The 13027-nt window shown below is 47.3% G+C and overlaps 2 protein-coding genes across 3 annotated transcripts in view; both read right to left on the bottom strand.

Moving 5' to 3' along the window:
• NUP54 (nucleoporin 54) overlaps nt 1–6572 on the bottom strand; it is a 36421-nt gene extending 29849 nt beyond the window's left edge. Inside the window, exons 1-4 of one of the 2 annotated variants that reach the window (XM_059158985.1) lie at nt 6422–6554; nt 5353–5514; nt 2496–2579; nt 2257–2403 (exon numbers count right to left, since the gene is read on the bottom strand). In XM_059158985.1, the coding sequence (XP_059014968.1) occupies nt 2257–2403; nt 2496–2579; nt 5353–5514; nt 6422–6488 (460 nt within the window). In that variant the 5' untranslated portion in view covers nt 6489–6554. Of the gene's footprint in view, nt 1–2256; nt 2404–2495; nt 2580–5352; nt 5515–6421 lie in introns of both variants that reach the window. The other variant, XM_059158993.1, reaches the window with a different exon arrangement.
• A 3193-nt stretch (nt 6573–9765) lies between these two features.
• SCARB2 (scavenger receptor class B member 2) overlaps nt 9766–13027 on the bottom strand; it is a 70943-nt gene continuing 67681 nt past the window's right edge. Inside the window, exon 12 of the mRNA XM_059159004.1 lies at nt 9766–12459. Coding sequence (XP_059014987.1) covers nt 12421–12459 — 39 coding nt within the window. The 3' untranslated portion in view covers nt 9766–12420. The remainder of the gene's footprint in view (nt 12460–13027) is intronic.

Genomic DNA, 13027 nt, shown 5'->3' with positions numbered 1-13027 from the left:
ACTCATCATGCTGTGCCATGCAAGGATGCGTCTGTCAGTTCTCCCCCCACTTGGAATCCCCTTTCTGACTCTATCCAACTAATTCTTTCAAGATTCAACTCTTCCGTATTCCACAGCACCTTCTAGGGACGCATTTTAGTGCTTTCACATTATATATGCATTTTGTATAAGTGGATGTTTATTATTCTAATTAGATATTCATTATTGTCTCCTTGTAGGCTATAAGCAGGAACTGTGGCTTTCAACCTGAGATAGCTAATCCCTGACATACAATATATAGGCAGAAGTGGCTGCTACAAAATTTAATAAGTGGCTGCTACATATTCTGCAAACGAATAAAACCAAATTCAAAGTCCCATTTTTCCTAATTAAAGTGTAATTATAATAACTGAGAGTTGGGGAGACTTTCAAGAAACAAAGAAAAAAATTCACTTTCCCCTTCTCCTAAAGTACTCAGATTTCCAACAAATTTTGTATTTTTTCAGGATAACAGAAAAAAGAACTGAGACTACTATTCTATTTTCTTTGTCCTACTGGCTAGATAGTTCTTGAAATTCATCTTTTTTTTTTTTTTTTAAGATTTTATTTATTTTATTTGACAGAGAGAGAGATCACAAGTAGGCAGAGAGTCAGGCAGAGACAGAGGGGGAAGCAGGCTCCCTGCTGAGCAGAGAGCCCGATGCGGGGCTCGATCCCAGGACACTGGGATCATGACCCGAGCCAAAGGCAGCGGCTTAATCCACTGAGCCACCCAGGCGCCCCGAAATTCATCTTTAATAAACTAATAATCTTCAATAATTGAGTAGGATGAATTTTAGCCAATCAATCAAGTTACCTAAGAACAATGAAATGAAAGTGATTTAAGAGGTAGTAGACTGGACTAGTGAAAACAGCATCACACAGGAAGTCAAAGAACTTGAATTTATGTTTCTATCCTGCATCTTGGGAGGTCTACGGAAGAGTCACAATCTCTGTTTTCTCTCTTCACCTATGAAATGGAGATAACAAGAGTACTATTTCGCAGGATTCTTGTGAGAATTACATGAATTACTCCATAAAGATAGGCCTGGAACATGTGCCGTGCCAGCTGGGAAATAAGCTATCAAAGACTAATTCTAAGCTTGTACCAAAGGACTTGAGGCCAACCTGAAGAGGCTTGTATCTCAGGCCAAAGATGGAACAATTTAAGTATCAGTAACTGCAACAGATTAAAAAATACCAAAAAGTTGAAATACTTAAGTTCCTAATATTAAGTAAAAATTAACTGGCCTCCTTCGGAGAATCACAGGGAACCAACTCTTTATTTTTGAAAACTAATTATAAATATGGAAAGAATCAACCAAATAGTAAATTTAAAAATATTAAAAAGTATTGCAATACGCGGAAAAGAAGTCACGAGGTCCGAGTACCACTTTGCAACCCCTGAGAAACTGATGGATCTAAGTAATCATCGCCAACGGCTGCTGCCAGCGCAGCCGAAAACAGACACAACCGACCTTACATATACCTCCTGATAAAGGATGCGGTACACCTGCAGTCTTGCAACCCCACAAAAACTGAACTATCCACATAAGTAAGTGCCTAGATCCAGCCCAACTCACAAGAAACACAGAAGACAACAAAATATGTTAAACTACACCGCAGGAATGCAATACAGTTAAGTCCTGACTTGAAAAATCCTACAGGAGAAGAGCTGCATTTCTGTAACAAACTGGAAAAACAAAACAGGAGGGCTAACGGGAGCTTCCAGAGGTTTAAGACACAGAAAACTAAACAATAACGCTTACAGACTTAATGACCAAACTGTACAGTAAAGAACAGGTGACCACGACATGACAGACAGGACTACAGTTCCTCTGACAGGGAGGGGGCTGCACGGGCAAGGCGGGGGGCTGCTCAAGTGGCTGGCGAGAGGCCGCCTGCTGACACAGGCAGTGGTTACAAGGGTGCTCACCTTATACACAACTCATTAAGCTGTACTTCTGTGCAGTTCTCTTTTTTGGGTTACTTTTAGCAACAACATAAACGGAATGCTATTACACACAGAGGCTTCACAATACCAACCATGCCAGTCTGTCTTGGCAACTGCTATCATCACATATAAACATGAGAAGTTGCTTTCGGAGTCTTGTGGAACATAATACTGATCAATCTTCACAAAAAGATATCTGTTAAAGTGTTCTCAAGAGTGCGCTCAATGCTGGCTATATGTTACAGTTTTGTATTTGAAGAGAGATGAAGGCCTCTCATACTTACTGGTCTGCTGTGGCTGCTGCTGTGTATTAAATCCTCCAAATCCCAGTCCAGTTCCCAAACCAGTACCTAAGCCAGTACTACTTCCAGTTGTTGTGCCAAAACCAGTACCAAAGCCAAAACCTTTGTTCTGAGTACCACCAAAGAGTCCTTTGAAGAAAAAATTTAAATTGTATAAATTAAAAAAAAAATCTGATCTCTAGCTCATTTATATCTACAAATGCCTTCAGATATCCTCTTACCAGTAGTGCCTGTGTTAGCTGGAGCCGAAAAGCTGAATGCAGAGCCTGCTGTTGTAGTTGTTGTCCCAAATCCTCCAAACCCACCTAATTTAAAAAGGATAAATGAAACAGAGAGGAAAAATCTTTTGCATACGTAATTTTTTCCAAATCATTTTACATCATTGCCACGTAAAAAGAAAATATTCTGATCTAATTTTCCCTTTCTCTACTTTCAACTTCAATTTTTTAAAAACGATACTACTAATCAAGTCAATATGTTGCAAAAAATAAGTAAATATTTCAAATAGAAATATCACAATGCAATACATAACCTTCAACAAAAGGGCTGATTAACAGTTACAGCTGAGAAAACAAGTTAGGCCTATTCCCATGCTTAACAAACTCGAAAATAACTATGCATGTACTTTCAGGGCAGGTGTTGCAATTTCAAATGCCTACAAGATTTAGGCTAAGAATATTAATGAGTGAAAAAGACTGGGTGTTTACTGACTGGTAGAACTGTTCCATGTGAACAATTTTTTAAAGTGGCAGCAGTTTCCAAATTCCAGCAGATTACTGCTGTGGGAGAATGGTAGTTTAATAGTCTTGTATATTCCTATTTTTCCCAAGAGAAACACAAGATCTAGATTTTCTATGTGAAATGTATAAGAATTTTAAACCCTAATTTAGTTTTCTGGCAAGAAAGTCAAATATTTTTTTAAAAAGTGTGTCAAACAGATCATACTGGCAGACTGTGGCGCCAGTTTGCAACTTTGGCTTAGGTGAATTTACTCACATGCTCTCTTAGCTTATGTTTCCATTTAGTCTTCATGAAAACTTAGGAACTTCCCAAAGGAAACATACTCAGCTCCCTACAAGAACATGTTTCTTGAAGGAAGAGATAAGGGGAAAAAAAACCCGCAAGTGGAAGGCAGTGGGAAGGAAAGAGCAGAACTAGCCCAGCTCTCTGCCCCAGACCGGCAGCTGACAGATACACAAATTTCATTTTTAGGTTAAGTTTAGAAATGAAACTCATCTTAGCCATATGTATCTTGACATATGAATGGGATGGAATACAAACAATCTAATATTGTTTTGTTTTGTTTTTTCTTATTGTCAGTTTTTACCTAATTACCAATATGGTGCCAAAAAATCTTAAGAAAAAGGCTTGAACCATTAGTGTGGAGTTATGCCACAGGTTTTTGCAATTCTAACTTTTAATCTCATATATCTCTAGTATAAGAGACAGATTCATATTATATAAAACGTATAAAGAGGAAAAAAATCCCAATCCTCTGACATTCATATAATTTTGATTTGGAAAATTACTTTAAAATACAGTGTATATTGTAGCCATAACCTAATACTCTATTTTCTTGTAGGTTTTATTGCAGTATTGGGAACAGTAAACATTTTGATTTTAAAAATATCACCTAGAAGTACAGAACAGTGTTCTCAAGCTTTTTCATTATTCCTCCCTTCTACAGAAAAACTATACTATATTCTGAATTGGCTACACAATATTAGTATCTTATCATGGTTCCTAATACCAAAAATTTTTATTAGTAATAGTGGATCTGCAAAGACACAAAATAAACAAGAACTTCTATCATCCCTTTGCTGAAGGCTCAGTTAATGAACATCTATAAAAGTGGCTAAAATACAGTTACATTATCACAACTCAAAATTAACAATGATAACTCAAAGTGAACATGAAATCAAGCAAATACTGTAAGTTTATTTATTGTTGCTGAATTACAAACTGGGTGGCTTTGTTTGGAAACACAAATTTCAAAATAATGTTGTTTCACCCAGTGCCAATTTTAAGCAAACAGGGAAAAAATAAACATACCAATGACAGTGATACATGATCACTTTAAATATACCTTAACAATAATGGACAGTTTTATCCTTGGAATCCAAGGTTTCAAGTATTCTTCAGAACGTTTCAAATCAGATGCCAAGGTGATATTCGCACTGCAGTAACAAACACTGCACCAACCCCCAAATAAATCTTAGGGAATACTGTTTACAAAATGCATATAATTGGCATGGGCATAAGTGGCGAGATGTAAGAGAATACGGACAATAAATTCATATACGAGCAGCAGAGGAACAAAACTTTTCCATAGGATACTGTATATAAAGTACACTGACGTATTTTAAATTTATATACACATATATACCCATTATAGTTTGTGTTTTGCAAATTTCGAGTGAGCTTCAATCCATACCGATACTAAAATCGTCATTATTATTTTTTTCATGCAAAGAGGTCTCGCCTACCTACTAGAACTCAACGCTCCGTGACAATAAATTAAATTGCTCTGCTCATTCCTCAAAAAGTCCCGTGAAAACTGGGGGCTCTTTCCACCCTTGGGTATCTTACAGGAAGGGACCCCCATCTGCGGGGTGGATGGAGGACACGCACTCCGGCGGTCGCACACCGTAGAGCAGCCGGACGGGAGCTGCTGTTCGTATAAGACTCGTTTCTCTCGGGAAACACACGGACAAGCAAATGAAATTCCAATGACAGATGCAAGAAACATGGAAAGAAGTGACTGCAGGAGTCCAAGAATCCCAGAGCAGCGGCCTGACTGCCGGGCTTCTGTTTGGGAAGAGACCCCAACAATTTGGAAAACGGCTTCTGCTCAGGACCGCGCGTTCCGAACCCGCACCCCCCGGAAGGTACGTTCTGTTCCACGGACGGGAAGTTAACGGGAACACCGTACCTCGGGGCGCTTCCCCAGCCCGCATCTTCTAGGACGGGCGAAGCTGGGCGCGGGCACCTCCCCCGCCGCCAGGCCGGCCGCGCTCCGGCCCGCATTCTTGGACTCCGGCGCCCGCCGCCCGCCGCGCGGACGACCCCCGCATCTACCTGCGCTCGCCAGGCTGTTACCGAAACTGAACGGCGTCGCCGAGGTCGTCGGAACGCCGAAGTTCCCAATGTTAAAGTTCACTGCGGGATTAGCGGTTAGTCCGAAACCCCCAAAATTAAACCCACTGGCGGTGGAGTTGGCGGTCTCAAGCCCGCCGAACGCTGACGGCGCGGCGGAGCCACCACAGAGACGCGGAGCGGGAGGGAGAAGCCGAGAGAGAAGGGAGAGAAAGCGAGACCAGGGTTAGCGGCGTCGGCAGGCGCCCCGGGGCGAGGCCAACCCGGCCCGGGCCCCAGGCGGGCGAGGAAGGCGCAGGCGGGGACCGAGCGCGAGCGCGAGCGCGACGCCCCGCCGCGGGGACCCCAGCGCCGCCCCGAGGACCCGCGCCGCACGCAGCGCGCGGCCCCCGGCCCGCAGCTCCCCGCGCCCGGCAGCGGGGACCGAGCGGGGTCCGAGCCGGGCCGAGCGGGGTCCGAGCCGGGCCGAGCGGGGGCCGAGCGGGGTCCGAGCCGGGCCGAGCGGGGTCCGAGCCGGGTCCGAGCCGGAGCCGAGCGGGGGCCGAGCCGGGCCGAGCGGGGGCCGAGCCGGGCCGAGCGGGGGCCGAGCCGGAGCCGAGCGGGGGCCGAGCCGGGCCGAGCGGGGGCCGAGCCGGGGCCGAGCGGGGGCCGAGCCGGGGCCGAGCCGGGGCCGAGCGGGGGCCGAGCCGGGGCCGAGCCGGGCCGAGCGGGGCCCCGCGGCTGAGGGGAGGAGGACAGGGCGGATCTCCCGCGGCGGCAAAGAGGAGCCGCCCCCAGAGTCTCCCGGGAGGGCTCCCGGCGGCCGGAAGCGAGCCGAGGGAGGACCGGGCCCACGACCCGGGCTGCGCCTCGAAGCCCCCGCGGCCCCCTCAGGAGTCGCCCGGGCCCGCTCTGCCGCCGCCCGCCCTTCCCCGAAACACGAAACCCCCCGAGCGGCCGAAGCCTCCCCCTCCCCCTCCCCCTCGACCCGCCACCCGGAGCATCTCGGACCGAGGGGGTGGACCGGAGGCCTCCCTTCCTCCCCGGGAGAAGGTCCGAGAGGCTCACTCACCCGCGGGCGCCGCAGTGGCTGCAGCGGTGCCGGAGGTGCCCGCAGGAGCCCCAAAGTTGAAAGCCATGTCGCGGGAGCAGGGGACCGAGACTCTGCTCCCGCGACACCCGGTGCACTCCGCTTTTCAGTCCCGCGGGGAAACCGCCCTCGGACTAGGGAGTTCCGCCTCTTTTCGGGCCCAGCCTCCGAGGCCGGAACGCCGGAAGGGCGCACGCGGCGGGGGCGCGGGGGCGGGAACGCGCCGCCGGCTTCCGGGGGCTTCGGGGCTCTGCGTGGCCGGGGGCGTCTCAGCCGCGGGCGAGAGCTGGGAGTCGGCGGGGCGTGCGGTGCGGAAGCCCCTAAGTGCTGCGGTAGGGAGGCCCCGTGGAAGCATGTGCGGGAGGTTGAGTAGGAGTGTGATGAGGACGGAGAGGAAGGCCGCAGCCTCACCTCCGTGGCGGAGGGTACAGGGCGGATGCTAAGACTCACGGAGGCTCCCGGAGCAGCCTGACCCAGTCAGGGGTACATGGGAGAAAGGGTTAATAGAGATGCCTTTGAGGATGGTATCTCTAGGCCCCCCCCCTTTTAAAAAAAATATGACAAACCTTATAGAATTATTTGATTCTTAAATCTATGTGCTCGTATACTTTAGTAAAAATAAAAATAACAACAACAAGCCCACATTGTGTTTATCAAAATGACAAATCCTTGGACCCATCTGCTTTTAAGAATTCATCTTACAAATGGGCAAAATTTTGGACAAGTTTGTTGGTTAGAGCATTGCCGATAATAAGTGACTGGAAACACGGGTTTGCTTCAACAGTTGGATTGATACAAAGGAGTACTATTCAGACATGGAAGGGGAACAGTAGAGCTCTTTCTGTGCTTAAAAGAAAAAGATCTCAAAGATGTATTACAGGGACGCCTGGGTGGCTCAGTGGGTTAAAGCCTCTGCCTTCAGCTCAGGTCATGATCAGGTCCTGGGATCGAGCCCCTCATCGGGCTCTCTGCTCAGCAGGGAGCCTGCTTCCCCCCACCCCCCTCTCTCTACCGGCCTCTCTGCCTACTTGTGATCTCTCTCTCTCTCTCTCTGTCAAATAAATAAATAAATAATCTTTTAAAAAATGTACTACATAAAAGACAATTAGAAAACCTTCTCCGGTATGCTACGATTTTGGTGATGGAAAAGGGGGTTAGAATATGCAAATACGCATTCTTGTATAAAATATTCCTGGGAAGATAGGTATAAAAAGGTGAGTGACATTAGTTAACCCCTGGGAAGATGAACTGCGTGTCTGGGAGACGGTGGAAGCCTTTTCACCATAAACCCCTTTTATGCTTTTTGAAAATGTAAATGGTTTACCTACTCAAAAAACGAAATCACGCCAACAGTGGTAATCGCAGGAGTCCCAGTGAGAGTGCCGACGAAGGGAGAACAGCAGGAAGGGAGACAGGAGCAGATGGATTGGCAGGTGTGGAGGGAAGAGGAAGGAGAAGTTTAGCAAGAGTCCCCGTTCTCTGGCCTGCACGACTGGGTGGATTGCGGTGCCATTCCTCGGTAGTGGGAATTTGGAATGAAGACAAGAAAAAATGAATTCCTTTTTTTTTTTTTTTTTTTTTTTGCTTTCTGGATTTGAGGACGATCTGGCGGAGGCTATCCAGCAGGTGTTGTTGGTACGTGTCGGCTGGAACCGTTCAGGTTGTAACGGAAGTCAGGGAGTCAGTGGAGTGGTCAGGAAGAGTTATCAAGCCAGAAGAGGTTGCCGCTGATCGCAGGTATTGAGAAGAAAGGAAACGGCCCCCAAGGGAGCGAGAGAGAGCGTGGTTGGAGAGCAGGAGAGCCCGCAGAGTGCAGTCGCAGAAATGATGCGGGGACGGGAGAGGGAGCAGGATGAACAACGACGGGGAGTCTGTGTTCCACAGCAAGCCCTCCCTGACCCCCCTTCCTCCACCAGGGCAGGAACTCTTTTTTTTTTTTTTACTGGTTTTATCCCTACTGCGAGCAGAGGGCCTACCCCTGCAACAGACTTTATTCAATACTGTGGGGTGATGAATGAGTCCTGTGACATGTCCCTCTCCCTTGCCTTTCCCATATTCATCTCCAAGCTACTTTATCTTTTAAACATTTCTAAAATACTTCATCTCCCCTGCCATCTCCCCGATTCCAATTATCATTGTCCTTCGCCTAGACCAGGGATTAACAAATGATGACCCAACGTGGACTGTTGTCTATTTGGGTAAAGACACACAGACACGCCCATTTGCTTACATGGTGCCTGCGACTGCTTTTATGATCCCAAAGCAGAATTGAATAGTTGTGACAAGAGAGGTCTGCAAAGCCAAAACTTTTTCATCTGGCCCTTTACAGAAAAGGTTTGCCAACCCTGACCATGACATTGCAGGAGCCCTTGTAGTGCGGTGAGCAGGAGTGTCAGATGGTGACCTCATTCTGGGGTGCCCAGAGAACCAGCTAACTGTGGCTAGGAGTTCCCCCCTCTGCTGGGAGAAGGGGCTGCAGCCAAGCTCAGGTCCCATGGAGCCAGGGTCTTCTCTTCCCCAGTGATTCCACTGGCAGCTGGCATTCCCGATTTCTAGACAGCATTCACCCCAATCCAAACTGCCTGTGGCTCAATGGCTTGTACATTCCTTCATGGACAAGACTGCTTCTTCATGCTTGTCTCTTCAAAAGGGGGACTAGAAGGCAGATTTGTACTCTTTAGTGAGACCAAACAGTACTCTGGCCCTTGGCTGGCCTCTCCGTGGGATGAGAGGAGGTTGGAGGGTCTGCGCTTTTTATCTTGCTCTTCCGGGCCTATACATTTTTATTTTCCCCAACAAAACCAATTAATTAACCCCTGCTGTGCAGCTCTGTGGAGTTCTCCCTGGAGTCCGGTGCATGACCCCCATCTCACATGCCAACGCAGACCCCAAAGGGACCCACCCAACATGGCAGCCTCCTCACTGACCTCCCTGTATCCACATAGACTCTTCCAGTTTACTCACCTCGCAGCCAGAGCAGGCCTCGCTAAACAAACCTGCCATGTCCTATTTTGTCACTTGTAAACATGTTCCTTCCTGCTCCTGCCCCCTTTGGTTAAGGGCCAATATGTCGGCCTACTGACCCCCAGTGCTGCTAAGGGGCTTGCAGGCCTCTAGAGAAAGCCCTGGGGCAGAGAAACTCGCTGTGGACCCGCTTCAAGCTTGATGGGTCAGGCTCTCTGGACCCGTCCACCACAGCTAAGCAGAACTCACAGGGAGCCCAACAGGTGAGACTCAGGCCTGCATCTGTCACAAGGACAAAGAACGTCTTTCAAATGAAACTCCAGAGACGATAGTCATCTGATGACATCACATACGATTTCCAGTGAAATTTCATAGAAACAGTTTTATTAGTGAAATACTTCATTGCGTTACGGGTAGAAATAAACAAGTCTAGAATCACATGAAATGAACCAATTATTTCAGCTACAGGAAGAGCATTCTGGTCAGTATTCTGTTTGATGGCCAGGAGCATTTACTTCCAGAAACAATGCCCAGACAGCAAGCGTGAAGGTCACCCTTTGCAGAACTCGTGTCTCAAGCAATTTAAATAAAAAAACAAAAACCAACCTCCCTTCAGTAAAAACCCCAATAGGGGCTAGTCCTATAGTACTCACTGCACTTGATCATTAGTGATCTTTCCAGAACATAAAGAAATTAAGTCCAGTAGGAAAAGCCTTGAGCTACCAGTGGCAAAGCCCATTCCCTGTCCTGTGTTCAACTCTCAGATTTCCCTGAGAGAGGCATAGTCACCTCCCTCTGTTCGGTTTCTCCCTAAACTGAGTGTCATAGTACAGGACACACGTATTTTGTGATAACAACAATTACAGACTTTGGAGGCCTTTCCAGGATAAGGGCTCCGAGAGAATCAGTGAGGAAGTCTGTTATGCTCAACCTAAAGCCCGAGAGGCACGTTTGTTCTTTTTAACCAACCAATAACCCTGACGTCAGTGTATGGGCTTTCCACAGATTTTTCAGAGGCATAATATCACATGGGATGTTAAGCCAAATCACTATGAAGAATTGCAAGGCGGTAATGTGTTTTGGTCTCCCTGCCTGTGTGGGAGTCAGTCTGAAAGCGTACATGGGCTGTTATCATTCATAGTATTTAGAAATTTCCTCCTCACAGATACCCTGATAATAGGATGAACCAATAAACATGCACTGGTTCATCAGTTTTATTCATGTGGATAAGTGGATAAACAAAAGAATATAGTCCAATATCGATAAATTTAAAAATCTAGATATTTGGCATTATTGAAGACAAAATATTTTCAATTTAGTTTTTCCCCTTTTGGTGATTTGGGATATCTGTAAGTTCTATCTTCATTCACGGAGAAGTTGGGAGTTTAACGAATTAGCCCCTTCAAGAAGGGAACACGTCACATATTGTGTTGTTGGTGTAGAGAGAAAGAAACTGGGGCAAATAATGGGATTACCACCTCCACACAGGATCAGAAGCTGTATTTGTGACAGTCATGGCCTTCTCGCTTCATATGCTACACTGAAATCCAGCTTCAGACAGAAAATCCTGTAAGATGATTCAGCTGTTATGAAATTCTCTGTGCACTTTGCTGGATAACTATACAGTTTTCTCGATCAAAAATGAATAGTGAACTTTGAGAACCAAGAAAATGCCCTTAAATATGCTTGAATTTGTGTCATGTGGTGGTTCCTAATCCTCTGATTTAGGCTGCACTGAAAGCCAAGGGGTCTTCTGAAAAGAGGTGGCCCTGCCCCCTGGGTCCCTAGGGACCTTTCTTTAAAGCCTTTTCTGTGCAATATTTTAAAACCCCCTCATTCATTCTGTCAGTAAGATGATTGTCACAGGATGTGTAGGGCACATTTTTCTCTCTCCATGAGTGACAGTGAACCACAGAACACTGGAAGAGGTCAAATCTGGGGACAGAAAGCCAACTTACAAAAACAATTTCAAAGTTCCCATGAAGACTGCCCCGGAAGAAATATCCTGTGAGCACCGTCAGACTTCCTGAAGTGTGTGTGTAACTCGGGCTGTGAATGGATGGATTTCCCATATTCATAAATAATTTTACAAAGAATCACTCAATAATATTGTAATTAATAGAGTATCATATTTGGCGCGGGTGACTGGGGGAAAAATCACTTACTGGTGACACCTCTCCGAAGCACCTTTCCACACCAAGATTATTTTGACTAAAAACAAAACAAAAAACCCTCCCAAACTACGCACAAATGTCATAACTAGCATTTACTTCTACACCACATGAAACATCTGTACCTGTCCACACCAACATTACCTGTACATCCTCTCAATTCGCAAAAATACGAGCAAAAATGCCTCAGGTGCTTAATCACAATCAACTCCCAGGGTTCGCCCCACAGCACACCCCCCACACCCCTTCCCCACTGGGCTTGCAAGGAGTCAAAAGATCGAATTATTTTCCTGGAGGAATTATGAACTGAAGATTAGCATGAAATACAATATACCACTTTTTAAAAAGAGGACATTAGATGCCTTTTAAGGATGTATTTATGAGGCTACCATTTTACCCTGGGTTCCGAACTCTTCCTTCCTTCTCTTTTGGGGTGAAATACAACAGAAAATACAACAGAAAATCGTCTTTATATATTTCAAGCACAAAGTTGGTGACTGAAACACACTGAAGAAGGTTAGACGGAGGGACGTTAACAAGCCACGCGGACACATTTTAACCACGACAGTGGTCACACAGTTCTGGAGCTACCAGCACCCAATTAAAAAAAAATTACTATACAAGAGTTTATTAAATACCTGCCAGACACATGGAAAACAAACAATTTTATAAAGCCTAACGGCCAACCGAGTCAGTCAGTCGTTTAACCTCCTGCCGGGACGCTCTCCTCACTCGCCAGCGCGGGGTCTCCGCCCTCCTCTCCGGGACAGGCCACATGCCCGTGTAGACGCGGATGGTCCGGGTCAGGACAGCTCACACGGCTCCTCCGCCCAGCTCGGGCCGCGGTTAGGTTCGTATGAGGGGCGCCCTTTCGTCTGCGGTTCCCTGAGACTCCAAAGAGAGGGGACAGCGGCGTCAGGTGGTCCCTTCAGAAAGTTCTCCCAGGGGGGGAAACGCTGGGGGCCAGGGCGGCGGGGGAAGATGGGAGGAGAGTCTGACAGGAGGGCGGCTGTCCCACCTCAGCCGGCTGCTGCCTTGCCCTTGGGCCCTCAGCCTGGCTCCTGATTCCGCAGCAGCGCCCTCCCCGGCACCCTGGGGCCCATAACCCTCATGGACACACTCCATGGACTTGCTCCTTCCTGGCTCAAAACCTACCAGGGAACTAGGTCTCAGAGGCGGTGGGTGCCCAGTCGTCGCCTGCTTGTTGACTACACGCAGACGGTTAATGGCAGGAGCAGTGAGAGCACTGACCTGGGCTTTCACCTGTGCTTGTGAAAATCTCAGTGACTGTGCGACGTCAGACAGGAAGGGAGGCCCAGACACAGGAAGGGCGAGATAATCACCTCAGACACAGGAAGGGCGAGATAATCACCTCAGACACAGGAAGGGTGAGATAATCACCTCACACCTAAGTCACGCTGCCCTGATGGGCACAGCGGAAGAGAAATCGTGT

The sequence above is a fragment of the Mustela lutreola genome, chromosome 1 (assembly GCF_030435805.1).
Source record: "Mustela lutreola isolate mMusLut2 chromosome 1, mMusLut2.pri, whole genome shotgun sequence".
Taxonomy (NCBI): domain Eukaryota; kingdom Metazoa; phylum Chordata; class Mammalia; order Carnivora; family Mustelidae; genus Mustela; species Mustela lutreola.
Note: the sequence above shows the minus strand (reverse complement) of the source record. Positions and strands in the feature narration are given on the sequence as shown.